This window comes from Trematomus bernacchii, unplaced genomic scaffold (assembly GCF_902827165.1).
Source record: "Trematomus bernacchii unplaced genomic scaffold, fTreBer1.1, whole genome shotgun sequence".
Classification (NCBI taxonomy): domain Eukaryota; kingdom Metazoa; phylum Chordata; class Actinopteri; order Perciformes; family Nototheniidae; genus Trematomus; species Trematomus bernacchii.
Window position 1 is genome coordinate 2,733,697 of NW_022987571.1, and position 17,450 is coordinate 2,751,146.

General features: G+C 41.1%; 1 protein-coding gene across 4 annotated transcripts in view; it reads left to right on the forward strand.

Moving 5' to 3' along the window:
• The window catches only part of epb41a (erythrocyte membrane protein band 4.1a), a 98,921-nt gene that overhangs the window by 17,490 nt on the left and 63,981 nt on the right, over positions 1-17,450 (forward strand). For all 4 annotated transcript variants that reach the window (XM_034126260.1, XM_034126259.1, XM_034126262.1 and 1 more), the window contains exons 2-6: positions 12,427-12,746; positions 14,550-14,843; positions 16,219-16,323; positions 16,502-16,544; positions 16,632-16,707. In XM_034126260.1, coding sequence (XP_033982151.1) covers positions 12,435-12,746; positions 14,550-14,843; positions 16,219-16,323; positions 16,502-16,544; positions 16,632-16,707 — 830 coding nt within the window. In that variant the 5' untranslated portion in view covers positions 12,427-12,434. The remainder of the gene's footprint in view (positions 1-12,426; positions 12,747-14,549; positions 14,844-16,218; positions 16,324-16,501; positions 16,545-16,631; positions 16,708-17,450) is intronic.

Consider the following 17,450-nt stretch of genomic DNA (forward strand, 5'->3'; position numbering starts at 1 on the left):
TTTGTATTTTGAGTACCATAAGAATGTAGCTATATGCGACTTTGTTAACTACTTTGAAAAAAAGGTTGATGATATTCGCTCTTCTTTTTCTGACTCACCTTTACTCACCACTGGGTCACCAGACCCACCTTTCACCCACTCACTGACCTCCTTTTCCCCTCTCTCTCCAAGTGAGGTTCTTACCCTCATTACCTCTGCCCGTCCTACCACTTGTCCTCTGGACCCTATCCCCTCAAACCTCCTTCAGACTATCGCTCCTGATATTCTACCGTTTCTCACCCATTTCATCAACACTTCTCTAACTTCTGGTCACTTTCCAAACAGTCTCAAGGAGGCAAGAGTAAACCCTCTCCTAAAGAAACCCACTCTCAACCCGTCTGATGTTATTAACTACAGGCCTGTCTCTCTCCTCCCGTTCCTGTCTAAAACACTTGAACACGCTGTCTTTAAACAACTCTCCTGTTATCTCCATCAGAACAACCTTCTTGATCCGCACCAGTCTGGTTTCAAGGCAGGTCACTCCACAGAAACTGCCCTCCTTGCTGTCTCTGAGGAACTGCACACGGCTAAAGCAGCCTCCCTCTCCTCTGTCATCATCCTTTTGGACCTGTCTGCTGCATTCGACACGGTGAACCATCAGATCCTCCTTCGCACTGAATCCAAGAATTTGGAGTTTCAGGCTCTGCACTTTCCCTCCTCACCTCATACCTCAAAGATCGCACCTACAGGGTAACTTGGAGAGGGTCCGAGTCCGACCTTTGTCAATTAACTACAGGAGTCCCTCAGGGCTCTGTCCTTGGTCCCCTCCTCTTCTCTCTGTACACAAACTCGCTCGGATCTGTCATTAGCCCGCATGGTTTTTCATACCACTGCTACGCTGACGACACCCAATTATTTCTGTCCTTTCCCCGTTCTGAAACCCAGGTCGTCGCAGGCATCTCTGCTTGTCTAGCTGGCATCTCTCAGTGGATGTCTGCTCACCACCTCAAGCTCAACCTTGACAAGACTGAACTGCTTTTCCTTCCGGGAAAAGATTGTCCCACTCTTGACCTAACAATCAACATCGGCCCCTCTGTTGTTTCCCCGACTCAGACTGCAAGGAATCTGGGTGTGACCCTAGATAACAACCTGTCCTTCACTGCAAACATCGCTGCAACAACCCGCTGCTGCAGATACACTCTTTACAACATCAGGAGGATACGTCCCCTCCTGACCCAGAAAGCGACTCAGATTCTGGCCCAGGCTCTCGTCATCTCACGCCTAGACTACTGCAACTCCCTCCTGGCTGGTCTACCTGCATGTGCCATCCGACCTCTGCAGCTCATCCAGAATGCAGCGGCTCGTCTGGTCTTCAACCTTCCAAACATTTTCCACACCACGCCGCTCCTCCGCTCCCTTCACTGGCTTCCAGTTATTGCTAGAATCCACTTCAAGACAATGGTACTTGCGTACCATGCTGTGAATGGATCTGGCCCTTCCTACATCCAGGACATGGTTAAACTGTACACACCAGCACGTGCACTCCGCTCTGCATCGGCCAAACGGCTCGCTGCACCCGCACTGCGAGGGGGACCCAAGTTCCCATCAGCAAAAACATGTCGGTTTGCTATCCTGGCTCCAAAATGGTGGAATGAGCTCCCCATTGAAATCAGGACAGCAGATAGCATGCACATCTTCCGGCGCAGACTGAAAACTCATGTCTTTCGACTCCGCTTCGAGCGATAGAAGCACTAACAAAGAATTGCTAACAAAGCACTTATATACTAATAAAGGACTGGCTTATCTAAAGCCAGTTGAGTAGCACTTTAAATGTTTTAGCTCTATGAAACCTGATGTATATGATTCTGTTTTCTTCAAGTTTGTATCTTGTTGGTCGAATGCACTTATTGTAAGTCGCTTTGGATAAAAGTGTCAGCTAAATACAATGTAATGTAATATGCTGGAATATAGCATATTTTCTCTCTTTTGCGGCTTTCACACCAGCGCTTTTCCCTTTCTTGCTCCTAGCTAGAGCTTTTCTGGTTCAGCTCCGGTTTCCCTTTTCTGCTCCCGCTCTGTTCACACCGCCCAGAGCTGCCGCTGCTGCGTCATGACGTCACCGTTTACATCGCTCATTTTCTCCCCAACGGAGCTCACAACAACAACAACAACAACGGGGGACTGCGTCGGGTCGATGATCGTGTTGCTTTTAATCATACGAAGCCAGATTAAATTAAATAACGACTTCTCCAACCTTATACTTTTCTCCAGAGTGCCGTGGTTCATTGTTTATTAATGTGTTTCAGCGGCATTTACCGACCGCTGCAGTGCTGGCTGCTCTTCCACGGGAGTTTATTCTCCCGTTAGCTCCGGGTTAGCTCACACGGCTCTAAAGTATTCACTGTCTGACTGTCACACAAGCAGCTGATACATATCCCCAGTTCCCCTTAAGTGAATGTGTGTCAGTCTGAATTGACGCTGTTTGGCATCACAACGCTGTTATGAAAGTTTCTCTGGTATAACATGGGTGATGTTAGCATAGCAACCGAAACTAAACTAAACTGACTACTTGCTAAGCCGTGTTCTACAGGCACATTTTTACCGGCGTATTTTTCATTATGATTCTACTTGTGATAGTCGGACATGACAACCTGTGCAGCCCATGTATTGATTCCATCCGATAGCTGCTATAATACAAAACCAAACGTCTGCCTGCTCTCCACAATGATCAATAACAGCGAACGGATGGTCAAAGTAAGGTACAAATAAACAGAATCACACGAAGCCTGGTTAGTAGGGCTGTGCGATTATGGCAAAAATCATAATCACGATTATTTGGGTCAATAATTGATATCACGATTATTAAATACGATTATTCATTGACTTTGAAAAAATCAATTTATTGAACTTTAAAACAAATACAAATAATAATTTGAACAGTATCTTTTTAACTGTTGATTACGCTGAACGTATAATTCAACTGAAAAACCAATACAAAAATAAATGATACATTTAAATAAATAATATCAAAATAATAAATACCAATAAACAAGATCAACAAATATTTTGGAGCGCACTTCCAAAAGCTACTAAACATATATAAATATGATAAATACAAATAAATGAGACCAAAATTAATTAGATCAAATATGTTGCAGTGCACTGTCACAACCTAGCAAAGCAAAATAATTGTTTTTTTCGATTATGTTTTCGTAATTGTGGCAGGCCAAAATCGTAATTGTGATTAAAATACGATTAATTGCACAGCCCTACTGGTTAGTGTTGCCTGACTTTATAAAGTGTTTTTTTTTTTATAAGTGTGTGGTTGCCTTCTAGTCACTTTGCTCAGCGCTACTGCTTGTAGGCAGGCATGACGAGACTCTTCAGTCGACCCATGGCATGTTCAGGGGAGGTGGGTTTAGTTTCCTGCACGCCTCGACGTAAGAGAGACGTAAGCGACGCCGCCTCTTAGCTCCGAAGCTCTTGCCTCTAGTACGACAACTTTTTGGAGCTGGAAGTGAACCGCATTCCGGAGCTAATAGGCTCCACGCAGCTAACACGCTGCGGTGTGAACAGGAAAAACCGGTACTTTTCAGGCTCCAGCTCCGAGCCGGAGCTGAAAACGCGTTGGTGTGAAAGGGGCATTTGAGATTTATGTTTTTTTTTAGCATGGTCCTTAGTTCAATATACATACATATTTCAAACCTAGTGTGTTGTAGTTAATGATTTGTTTCAAGCATCAGCCCAAAATAATAAGCAAGCCTTGTACTTTACAGTATCACTTTTACTACCATTGGTCCCACCTGCATACATTTTTTATGCAGTTCAGATGAATAGTTAAATGCAGTTTCCCATTCCATGACACAGAAATATAATAGTCCAATTTTATGTCTGGAAATATTATATTATAGGACAATTTGGTAATCAAAACTGTTAGGAGGGAAGGATTTTAAGCTAGAGAAATACAGCTCATTATTATTTTATTCTCACCATGGTGGAGAAAGCATGGTTTTATTCCAGCTTGTTTCACTTTAAGCTTTAAAAAGGAGGAGGTGTTTATCTGGCCTGAAAAGCTGCAGACTCTGGAGATCTGTGGGACACCTTCTACAAACTGCTGCTCAGACACTTCAGCATGGGAACATGAACTTCCTGTTTGTTTGTTTGTTTGTTTGGCTCTCATTACACACAGTACACCTGAAGCTCTGCTCTGCCCCGTCAGGATCCACTCAGAGTCTGGAGCTGCATGTGGGGCAGAGCTGTGGTTCCCTCCACCCTCAGTCTGCCCGCAGACATATTGAGTTGGGTCGTGTGCCATGAACATATTTTAGTCTGTGTGGGTTTCAAAATACTGTACAGTATTGAGTCTGTGAAACTCAACCCCCAATTCATCTTTCAGATTACATGTAACGGGATTCCATAATCAGGATACAAAAAAGGTAACTGTTCCCTTACAGTTACATAACAAAAGATGTAATCACATTTATTTTACATTTCTGAAAATAGTTGATTACTATCAGGATTACAATGTTACTAAAACTATAGAGCATCTAGTGTTTGTTGTAAAGGATCAGATGTTCTCTCTTCTCTTAGAGCTGTACTGTTCTGTAGGATAATACTTCAAGTGGGAATACTTCTACTGCCTGAATCTGCTTTATGGTTTTCACTTTCTTTGCTTCATTTGTTGTTTTTAATTCAGCAGGTGAACCTATATGTTCATAAAATAGTGTGTGTGAGCTTAACTGTGTGTATTAAACTAAGACGGAGCATTTTCTGTCAGCTCAGGTTTTATTTCTGCTTTTTTAAACTGTAGGATGGCTCATGTGTTTCATTGTTGGTATATAGCAGGCATGGGCAAACTAAGGCCCGCGTGCCATATACGGCCCGTTGGGCTTTTGAATCCGGCCCGCCGAATATTGGTACAAATTGTCCAAATGATAGTAAAGACTGCATTCATTTTGCCTTTTTCCTGCAATATCCGGCATTTCAGTTGATCCCACTAGATGGCGCACTCAAGACACAATTTACCTTGGCTGGAGTCTGGCCTATTCTCTCAGCTGGCCCCACTCTGCAACCCGGCAAGATCCAAGAACCAAATACGTCACGCTTACATTGGAGGGGGTCGAGATTAACCTGAGCAATAACAGTTCATGGCGAGTACGGCGAATACAAGTTGTAACAAGCAGTAGCGCTGAGCAAAGTGACTAGAACGCAACCACACATTTATAAAAAACACTTATATAAAGTCAGGCAACACTAACCAGGCGTGTGATTCTGTTTATTTTACCATACTTTAATGACCATCCGTTCACTGTTATTGACCATTGTGAAGAGGCAGACGTTTTCCTTTTGTTTTGTATTATTGCAGCTATTGGATGGAATCAATACATGGGCTACATGTGAACATCACAAGTAAAATCATGACAAAAACTACGCCGGTAAAATATGCGTGTAGAAAACGGCTTATGCCACAATATGATAGCAACAAGTAGTCAAGATAGTCTGATTAGCTAACATCACCTGTAGAATGCCAGAGACACTTTCATAACAGCGTTGTGATGCCAAACAGCTTTCAGACTAAAACACATTCACTGATGGGGATGGGGGATATTTATCAGCTGCTTGTGTGACAGTCAGACAATGAAAACTTTACAGCTGCCGCGAGTTAACGGGAGAATAAACTCTGGTAGACGAGCAGCACTGCAGCAGGCAGTAATGCAGCTGAACCACATTAATAAACAAATACAAACTACGGCACTCTGGAGAAAGGTATAAGGTTGGAGAAGTAGTTCTTTAATTTAATCTGGTTTTGTATGATTAAAAACTACCCGACGCAGTCCTCTATTGATGTTGTTGTGAGCGGTGTTGCGGAGAAAATCAGCAACGTAAAACGCTGTGTGGGTCATTAGAAGGCACGTAAACGGTTACGTCATGAGGCAAACGATTACGCAATGATGCAATAATTCACCTTTGAACCTAATTCACCTTTGAACCTGCATCTGTAACAATGAGTGGACCAAAGAAAAGAAAAGTCAACATTGAGTGCCGAGTGTTTAATGAGGAGTGGACAGCTAAATATTTTTTTACCGATCTGCTACTGGCCCGGCCCGTCTGTCAAATTTAAAACTCATAGTGGCCCCCGAGCCAAAAAGTTTGCCCACCCCTGGTATATAGGCTGCTGTCTGAATCTGCTGAGTGAAAGGCAGCTTTTCCTATAAATAAATTTGAATTACCAATAAAATTGAGAAGCACCTTATTGAACTTTCATCAGAGCCGCATTTGAAACGGGTCACTCAGCTACAACCGTAAAATACTGCATGTAAACTGAGTCATCAGTATGAACAGTCTGATAATCATTCTAATATTAGTTTAGCCTCTTACTTTTTTATTTTTCAAATTTGAGCTACTTGGACTTTTCTCAAGTATTTTGTTTCTGTGCCACTTTTGGGTAGTGGGAAGACAGATTTAATTTAAAGGGGACCTATCATGCAAAATGCACTTTTGTACGTCTTTTATACATGAATATGTGTCCCCGGTGTTCCAGGGAACTCACCAAGTGTCAGAAAACACAACCCTCTCTATTTTCCTCCATACCCAAATCTCTAAAAAAGGGGCTGCAACGGATCTGATAAAAACTGATCCAGATTTGAACACTGTCCTGACGTCAGGACGGTGGCGCTACGGCTATTGGGCCAACTCCACCAATCAGGAGGAGACAGCCACGGCCATTGCCGTTCGAAAGCGCTGGAGACGCTGTAGTACATATGCCAGGCCAGTAGATGGTGCTGTTCTCACAGAATCTGCCCTTGCAAAAACAGAGCTAAAAAATGTCAAATTGAGCAAAATGAGGCATGGCTAAAATGCATGATCTGTTTGGTATTTTGAAAAAAAAAAAGTATAAATATGCCTTATATAGGTATGGTCCTATACTATATTATTCAAATATAGCATGATAGGTCCACTTTAATTAATTGGTAGCAGTTTGGCTCATTGTATTCAAATGATTTGCATAAGAAACCTTTCACAGTTCCACCTCCTCAAATGTGAAAATGTTGTGTTTTTCCTTTTGAATATTTCAATTTATTTGTAATAACTTGCAGTACTTTTGCTTGCAATGGAGTATTTAACATTTTAAATTACATTTGTAATGTGTTAAAAGCTCTCATATGGCCACATAGTGATTAGGTGATTACATAACAACTGAAGAGTATGTTTGTTGGGTGTGTGATGCCAATAAGTGTTGTATGTTACACTTAAAATGTGTAGGTATTATAGTATGATGACAGATGGAGAGATGGAGTGCATGTTTGATGAGGGTGGTGCAGGCAAACAGTTATTTTGTGTCTTAAGTTCCATGTTCATGAGGTTAGTTTTCTTGGCCATGATTAGGGTTATGGAAAGTATTTTAAGTATTTTATTGGATGTCTTGTTTAGATTTATGTTGGAAATCTCTCCAAGAAAGCAGAGGTTGGGGGAGGGGTGGTCAAATGTTAAATGTGATGAGTATGAGTGATGTGTATAAAATCCTCCCCCGGTAAATTCCCCCAAAGCATATTGTTTTAGTTTTCCAATTTACCTGATCAAAAGCTTTTTCTGGTTTTAGTGAGACTAAAGGCACGTTCACACCAAGTACTTTTCCCACAATAGTTCATGAGAACTCAGTTCATGAGAACTCTTTTAGTTCTGATGAACTAAAGCAGATCGCGTTCACACCAAAATGAGTTCCTGGGGGTGGATTAGGCAAATGAACCGCTGACGTCACTTCTTCTTCTTCTGCTTTGGGTTTACTGGTAGGCCGCAAACAACTTCACGGCGAGTACAGTAGGTGGCGGTATGCACCTTAAAGTTGCAATCCGCCAAAAAAACAAGAGAAAAAGAAGAAGAAAAACCTCCCGCACCCACTTGCTGTATATGAGGCGTCTGTTTACCTTCCGACCTCAGACATGAGCTTCGTCTGAGTTTTTTAAGCAAACACAAATACAGATCGTCGACCAGTCAAATGCAATAGCAATGCTGATTCGGAAGCGAAGGCGGTTAAGAAGGATTGACAAAAGGATTGGACGACGACATGCACGCGCTACGCTACGTGTGAAATGAATAAACTGTGCCAGGTGTGTCGTATGCACACTAAATAGGCTCAGCAGCTAACACACCTTTATTATATATCCTCCTGAGAGCAACTGCATCCGTCTGCCATGAACCCTACAGAAACCTACATGTTAGTTGTGGCCCATAGTGGCCTCCATTTGTGTCGTGTAAAATGGGGGAAATCAAAAGTTAGCAAATCCCCATGTTCATAAAAACATTTAGTTTTAGGTCAAATAATTATTACACTGCTCTGAAACTCACTACACTAACTCCTAAGATGTTCCCTTACTATAATTAATTAAAAATATTGAACTCACAACACTGGTAATAACAAACTTAACCATTTCTCTTTCTATAAATAAATAGTGCTTGTGTTGGACGCCATTTTGAAATACAATGAAATTATCTTTTTGAAAGCCACAATAAATAAAGCTTCGCCAGTTTATAACCCATGAAACCTGATGGTATCAGAATAATCACTTACATGTGATGTATAGGATGCTACACAGGTCACTGTAAAGATAAAGTGTCAGAGGAGAAATAAGCAAGCTTAGTTACATCATGAAATGTAATGAAACATGTATGCATGTAAATAGAAGTTAACATTTTCAATATCAAATAAAGTGTCAGTATCAAAACATATATATATATATAATAACAATATAATAACAATAGGTAGGCTCAGCAGCAGACACACCTTAGTGCAAAGTGAAGTGTCATTAATAACAGTGGCATATATATAATCGCAATAATACACAATTAACTGTCCCAGGTGTAGGCAATTTGGTGTTTTATAACTGGAATATTACAGTTATTATTAACTTTGTCTGTACAAAGTAGCCTGTCCAGGAAATATGCCCAAATCAACAAAAACTGCGAGCCGGCAGGCAAGACGCTCCGCTTCTGAAACGTGCCTGGTAGGGTATGACGCCGGAGGAGGCCGGACCAAAACCGCAACGCGGCGCAGACGGACCCGGTGGAATCTAGGGGTAAGAGTTAGACCTAACACACTTAGCTATTTTATCTACCTCTGGAACAAGCTAAACTAGTTATAAAAGTAATATATTATTTTACTTTAAAAAAAAAAAAAAAGTAATATATTACACTACTTCGTTACTCTCTACATAAAGTAACTCGTTACTTTACTCGTTACTTTACTCGCAGGGCCGGCCCGCCCCTCCCTACAGGCAGATCACGCAGACTGCGGCGCACCTACAGTGTAAGCGCGCCATAGTTTTGCCTCTGCGAGACTCCACTTGCACCCCCAATTACTATTGCAATAAGGAAGACATAACACAAGTCTTTCTTTTTATATGCTCTTTAATAAAATAGGCTACCAGCCTACCACAACAAGCTTGCAAGACAGCTTAGCATGTGTTCTTTGCAGGTGTTTGTTGAGGTTTGACGTGGTGTTTACAGCAGTGGATAACAGCTTCTGGCCTGGACACAGTTTGCACCTCACCGTCACATTCCTGTCTATTCTTCGGACGAACTCAAAATAATGGGCATACCTCCACCCCTCGAAAGTTATCGCTGACTCAGCCATGTTTATGCAGCACTGCACGTGGAGATGTGGACGCGCAAGTCCGGCAGATTACGTACATATAAACCTGCGGTGGAAACCCCACTTGTCTGTCAGTGTGATTATGACTGATTTTATAAAAGTAACGGAGTAACGCGTGTCGGGGCAATGTTAGTAACTGTAGTGTTTATTTATTTAATCGTTTATTTGGCAGGGACAATGCACAGTAATGAACACTTAAAACAGTCAAATGTATCAAGCGTAACAGTGCCAGATTTAGCTTTGAGCTAATCTCCATCCGCAGTCCCTTACATTAAACATTTAAGAAAATTACATTTTACAAACACAGCAAAAACAAAATACATGATATGCAAAAAGTGCAAAAGAGCAAGAGCAGCATGTACACAAGTATTTACCACATGGCAGTACAATGTAGCAGCTACGACATATAAAGTGCAAGAGAAGATACAAGTGCTACATGAAGTGCAAGAGGAGATACCCCTGTGTTAAAGTGCATTTAGCGGTGATTGCACGTCTGTTTGTTTCTCAACCATTCTTTGAGTTGACCTTTGACGCTATTGAGAGTGGGACAATCCCGTATCTCAGTTGGGAGGCTATCCAGAATGAGCTGCCTTTAACGGAGAGGACATTTTGACCAAAAGTGGTCCGTCTATGGTGTGATTACTGAATTATAAAAGTAACGCGTTACACTACTCCGTTACCGACAAAAGTAATATTATTACAGTTACTTTGTAACGCGCTACACCCAACTCTGCTGTCGGGTCACTCATTACTGGATCAGCGAGCTGCATGAGATACTGACGGGCTGTCAGGGGAGGGAGAGAGGAAAAGAGAGCGCTTCCGCTCATTTCTCCCGTGTTATTATCCAAAGTTAATGTAAACTTGAATAATGTACTTCATTTGAATGTAATAATTATGTTGGTTGTTGTTTGTGGAAGCTCCAGTGAATGAGCCCCATTAACTGAGTTTTAAACATCACTTTAAATGGAAGATCCCCATAGGCCCCGCCCACTTGATCGGATCGGCGATCGGTATCGGCCGATACTGATTCCGGTGATTGGCGATCGGCCCCAAAATAGGTGATCGGAGCATCCCTACTTATTGGATAAGTGTCTTCCTTTAATGAAGCCTGTTTGGTCTGATTGGATAACAAATCAGATCACTGTTTCGATTAATGTAAGGGCTTTGCATATTATTTTTTTATTTGTGTTGATAAGAGATAAGGGGCGAAAGCTTGGTTGCGAGACGGCATTAACCCAAAGACACTGATCAAGGGTTGTCAGCCAGACGAGAGGATGTGTGTTTTTGTCACACAGATTATAATTCCAGCCTTCCAAGTGGGGCGGGCAGGGATGATGTTTTTTCACAAACCGACCGGGTTAGTATCGAAAGGGCTCCCTCGGCAAGAAGCAATGAGATTTTCACACTGGATTTCAGAATATTGTAGAAAATAAGATCTTTGGAAAACTAATTTAGTCACTTTTAAGCAACTGTAGGTTTTTTTTGACACTCCAGACATTCTGATGTATTGAACAAAGTGTGGAAATCTCTTCAGCTTGTTTTAAACCCAGATCTATTAGTTTTACGTAAAATACCAAACACAATTGACTTCGAGCTGAGAGAACATAAAATGCTGACTCATTTCCTGGTTTTGGGATTCATTCCTGCACCACTTTATTAGTACCAAATATAAGTTATACGGCAGTTATATTTGGCAATAGAGTGATAAAGCATGTGTGAAATAACTTAGGATGAAGGCAATTGTACTCTTTTTACTCAGTATTTTATTACTTTTTCAGGTCTCCCTTGAAAAAGAGATCTATGATCTCAATGGGACCAATCTGGTTAAATAAAGCTTTGAAATGAAATGAAATGACTATATTTATATTTTCTTTTTCAATAATGGCATTTTTTTTTTAACATATGACAAATAAAAAAAAATTGTAACACAAGCCCTGCTGCAATCATGTTTGGCTGTTTGTTTAATACAGAGCCACCTGCAGGATCTTTCAGAGAGGATTGTGAACTACAGTCAGTAAGGGACTGTCTGATTGGCTGCCTGCAGGGGGGCTCCAGCTGATTGAAACTTGTCTGCTCGATACTGAGGAACCAAAGTCCCTCTCCACCATAAAGGTGTTCCTTTACCTCCGAGCTTCACTGCAAAATAATATCCGTGCAGTGTTTGATCTCAGTACTTCATTTTCCGTAGCCGAAATTAAGTACTTGATACTATACCAGTTTAAATGTACATGTTTCTTGAAACCAATTTAGTTCGACATAACAAAACAAAGTATTACATCCCATATGCTTCAACATACCCTCCTGTATGACAGTTTGCATACTGTGTTCTGTTCAACAGGTCATAACTCTACCTATTCTATCAATATATACTTTTTTTTGCTTACTAACCCGGGGGGGAGTGTGGGAGAAAAACTCCCTCTGGAGGGAACACAGGGATTGTAGCCTTTGCAGACCATTTAAATGCATAAAAACCTATTGAACACACTACAGGAAAGGGACCCCCTCCCAAAAAAAATTATAGGGCCTCTTTAAATGTATGATTAGAGGCTTGAAAAGCAAGAGGCTGAACCCCCCTAAAAATATTCCTGGTTCCTTCTATCCATGTGTAGAGTGTCTTAAAAAAAGTAACCTAAATGAAACCCAAGAAACGTTTTCTGAAATGTGACACCCTGTTAAAAAGCTTCCAGACTTTAATTTGACCTTGTTTTCACCTTGGATTGACATGATCTCTTCTGATCTGGATTTTAAGAGGCCTGTTTCTGTTGTTATTATTTTTTAACTTGATTTTGTCTCCCCAGCTGTTGCCATGACAACAGACGAGGCAGAGAGTCACCAGAAGAAGCCGAGGCAACAGGAGGAAGCCGGGCAGGAAGCAGGGTCTCCCCCCCCGGAGGAGGAGCAGCTCCGGCCTCGCAACCGCAACTCTGCCGGCCGCGGCCTCTCCCGCCTCTTCTCCTCCATCCTGAAGAGGCGCTCGCAGTGTGACAGTGAGGCGGGAGAGAAGGAGGACAAGGAGGAGAAGGAAGCCAAAGCCCCCATCGCTGACCCCGAGCCTGAGCTGAGGACGGAGGGGGAGGGGGCCCCGGACCGCCACTCCATGAGCAGCGCCGATGCTCAGGTCAGCTGCACACACACCTGTGTTTGATCACTAACTCGTATTATTTACACACTGATGACTTTAAGTCTTTTACATTGTATCTTTTAATCCCACATCTTCAGCATGTTGTGTACTCGTGCGGAACTCCCACACATTGTGAAGGAGCTACGAGACAAACGCATAGTCTGATAGATGGATAAATAAATAGATAGATATATATTTAATGATCCAAAGTTGCTAAATTGTTTAATCGAAGCAGCATTTTGACAGTCAATTTACAAGAATTACAAAATGTCTTTAAAAAATAGAATAAAAATACAAATAAAATAAAGATTAGAAGTAGAAGTATCTCTATATCATTTTCAGAATAAATTAGAATACACTCTAATATACCAATCTACTAAACATATATACATAGAGTACTATATACATAACGTTTTTTTAAATATACAGTATAGTAGAAGTAGTAGTATTACAGTATGTGAAAATTGTTAATGCTTATAGAGGGGAGAACCTGAACACACGATGAAGCAGTGAGTTCTGTTGCAGGAATCAGAAATGAGTCAGAAAGCCCGTAAATTAGTTAGCATTTTTATGTTTTTTTGGTTACATACCTAAAATCAAATCTGTGCTTAAGACAAGCTGAAGAGATTTTAATGTTTTGTTCGATGACATAAAATATGTCAGTAAATATCCCACTGATGAATGTCTGAAGCTTCAATGTGTCATGAAAATAGCGGTTGCCAACAAGTGGCTAAATGAGACTAAACGACCAAACACAAGTTATGTGACCGTGATGTAGTTTGTTTTTTCCCTAATCTAAACATTTTTAATTTCTAATGATTGCATTTACACTTCCGAAATCATAAAAAAGGTGTTAATTCAGCCTACAAAAATACATTTTCACTTCACCACTATTACTGGGAACGCATGGTTTGTTGCAGGACTCTCTGACAGTCCAGGGGGCGTATAAGCAAACAATCTGTGAAGAAGATAGAAGTGTTAATGAAATAACTCCAAACCCAATACCGCTCCTCGATGCAGAGAAGGAACTGTAAATAACTGTAAACTCATATCAAATATTCATAGACTTTATCACCTCCACACACTCCCTGTGAAGAAGGGAGTCAAACAATGTGATTCTTCTGGCAACAAATGAATAACTCCAATGTAGAATTTTAAGTTCTCCTATTTCAGCATTTGAAAACTGCTTTTTAAGATTCTTGAGACATATGAAACACACTAATACATTAGAACTATTTGCATTTATTAGTATTCTGTGGCATGCATATTTGTATTGATAATGAGATAATGTCCTGTTCCCCAGACCTGTGTGTTTAAATGAGACCCGTCTAAAGAGATGATTAGAGATGGACTACAACCATGGAAGGTGGTGCGTTAGTAATCGTAGTCCTCAGCGTCACTACGTCAGTGAGCTGTCTGTAACCGTCTCTACAGGGTCTGTTCCCCATGGTAACAGCAGCTGAAATTACAAGGAAATGAAGCATCATGTGTTGTGCTGTTGTAGCGTTGATCTGATTCCTGCTGTGTGTGTGAGCCTCCCACCCACTACATCCCCACACAAAGAAGTATTGGGTTAAGGCTCGAAACAAATCATTATTCATTTAATAAAAGTGGTATTTTCAAAATGTGACAACATTTATGGATGAAATATAGGTATCCGTTGAAGAATTGATCATAGCAGCGAGATTCTAAACATTACCATGAAGGCACACAGTTGACCTTGCTTGATGTCTTTAGTAAAACACTCATGTTTCATCAAAGGCTCATTATGAACAGAGTGTACCCTGTACTGTCTGTCAGGCTGCGCAGGTAGAGAAGAAAGAGGCCGAGGAGGAAGAGGGTGGAAAGGACAAAGAGAACAACAAGGAGAAAGAAGAGGAGGCTGCGCTGGAGAAGGAGGAGAAGGAGAAGACGGAGGAGAAGGTGGAGGAGAAGGAGGAGCAGGAGCGTGGGCCTGAAGGAGGCAGTAAGAAAGACGAGGAGGAGAAGACCGCCGAAGAGCATGCCGAAGCTGCCAAAGCTCCTCACAGACCCAGGACCATGCAGATCAAAGTCAACCTGCTGGACGACGCTCTGTACGAGTGTGAGCTGGACGTAAGAGCATCGTTTTATTCTATCAGACTACATTTCATCTGCCAAAATGATTGAATTGTATGCAGCCACATGCTTTTGATGAAAGTGTTGGGGCTTCAGTCTGTGTGCCAGCTCATAGAGTCCTGCTGTGAACCTGGACATGTGGAGTAACATGAAGTTCTATGTTAGAAATGTATAGTAGGGTCTCCAGCACATAGAACTGCCGGATGCTAGCTTGCATATGATGGGCAATTTGCACAATTGGTATAAGTTGCATTAATTACCATTATAGCATATGCAGACAAAAGTTTAAAAAATGCTTCGCCGATTTGGACAGTTTTGGAGGTTATTGACAATTATTCTGACAATTTCAGGGAAAAAAAGGCAGTTTTAACCAGAAAGTGGCCATGTTTGTATTTTGGGTCCATTTGAAAGTTTTAGTCGACTCAAAACTCGAAAGAAAATTACCGTAAAATGTCAGAAATGGATTCAACATCCTCAATATACCTAAAAAACCACACCAAAATTGTCCAACTCGGCCAAGCCATTTTTAAACAATTGTCTGCATATGCTAATTAATGCAACTTATGCTATTTGTGCAAATTGCCAAACATGTGAGTTAGCATCCGGCAGTTTATATGTGCTGGGGACCCCTACTATACATTTCTAACAAAAAAAGTAGACTAATTACCAAGTTTTATCAAGTAAGACAAAGTTACAAACATTAAAACGTAAAAAAATACAAAGGTTATAGAGCAGTAGTTGTTACACCAGGTTTACTTTTATTCAACCTCGGCTCATTTGAGACAAAAATGTTCATGCAAGCATTTTCAGAGATGTGAAAGCCTCACATGGTTGGAGGCAGACATTTCAGAGACTGATATCTCCAAATCTGGACCAATTAAACCAAAACTGTCTGCATGGGTGCATACCACCAGAGGGATGGGAGAGAATGTTAGTTTGAAAAGTTTCTAAGTGTTGTTCTGTGAGTAAAGTATTAGCCTACAGAATAGAACAGTTTACAGAGAAGAGACAACATCTGATCCTTTTACAACAAACACTATGATCTTTTTAGGTTTTACTTCACTTCCCGTCTCCAAACCCAATGAGGAATGTCTTAAATCTCTCCTCAAACTTTCAACTAACCTCAGTGCAAAACCCAATACTAATTTCACGCCTAATATTCTGTCTTCTTTAACACTAATCTGATAAACCATCATCTTTGTAGTAATCATATTCTTTAGAGGTCCTGGAGGAACATTTGAAATGCTCAATACGGACCACCACCAACTTCATGAAGCCAGCAGACAGATTCTGTAATGTTTGCGTGTGGCTCTGCTTCAGTTCGTACCTTTTTACCCACTCAGTGTCTTGTTCCTGTATTCATGTGTCTCAGAAACATGCAAAAGGCCAGGAGCTGTTCATGAAGGTGTGCGACAACCTCAACCTGCTGGAGAAAGACTACTATGGACTGGTGGTGTCTGAGACGGCCACAACCAGGGTGAGCTGGATTTTAACCAGTAGAAGTTAAACAATCCCACCTCATGATTGAATTAAGAAAAGAAAGGGCAACTCTTTAATGTACATGTCATTGATGGTTAGATTTGCCTCAGTTTGAAAGGACTGAACATGATCCATGATATCAAACCTCATGCCCCATCCCTCATTTTTTTTATCAGACCTGGATGGATCTTACCAAGGAGATCCGCCGGCAGGTACCGGGTGAGTGGAACCTCAACCACAAACAAACCTTCTGTTCTTACTTTTATCTTGACAGATATTTGATCACATCTTCATTTTCTTTCTTAGGTGCCACCTATAATTTCAACTTCAATGTGAAATTCTATCCACCGGACCCAGCCCAGCTATCTGAAGACATAACAAGGTACTGCACACCTCAAACTGATGAATAAAATAATATATTATTATTCTCCAGATGACAGGATAATGTTAGGATAGGAAGACAGTGCACAGGGTAATCTGTGGTCGAGTGCATGTTTTCAACAGTATCATCAGTAAAATAACTCAGAGACAAACATTACAAAAATAAATGTGTAATTTATGCAACATATTAGTGATTTTAGCCTGATTGGAATACACAGAAATATCTGTCTCATGGTTCCCTGGTCTTGAAGTTTTTTTAAACATGTTTTTGGTTATATGCCTGAAATAAGGTCTGTGGTTAACACAAGAGATTTTAACGCGTTGTTTTACAACATTACACTTGTCAATAAATGTCTGAAGCTTCTCTGTGTCTTAAAAACTGTGTTGGCTGAGAAGTGACTAAATGAGACCTTTAGCTTAGCATGCATGTATTTGTTTAAAGCCTTTATTGCCTTTAGGTAAAACAGCCTTAACATTTCATTTATATGGTTTCCTCCCCTGCTAGCTTGCGCCGCTTAGCAAAGCTGTCATCTGGTTGGTTGCCAAAAGGTCTGCAGTAACTGAGGTCAAAGTAGTTTGAACTTTAAGCGCAGCACTTTGGGACAATTTGCAGCGATGAAAAACACCCAGGGTGGCGCTTCTGCCTACTCTCCATAGAAACACAACAGCAACACCAGCTCAATTCTAAAATCCAAAGGAAAATCCCATAGCTTTTTGTTGAGGGAGCCCTTACTATGCTAGCAT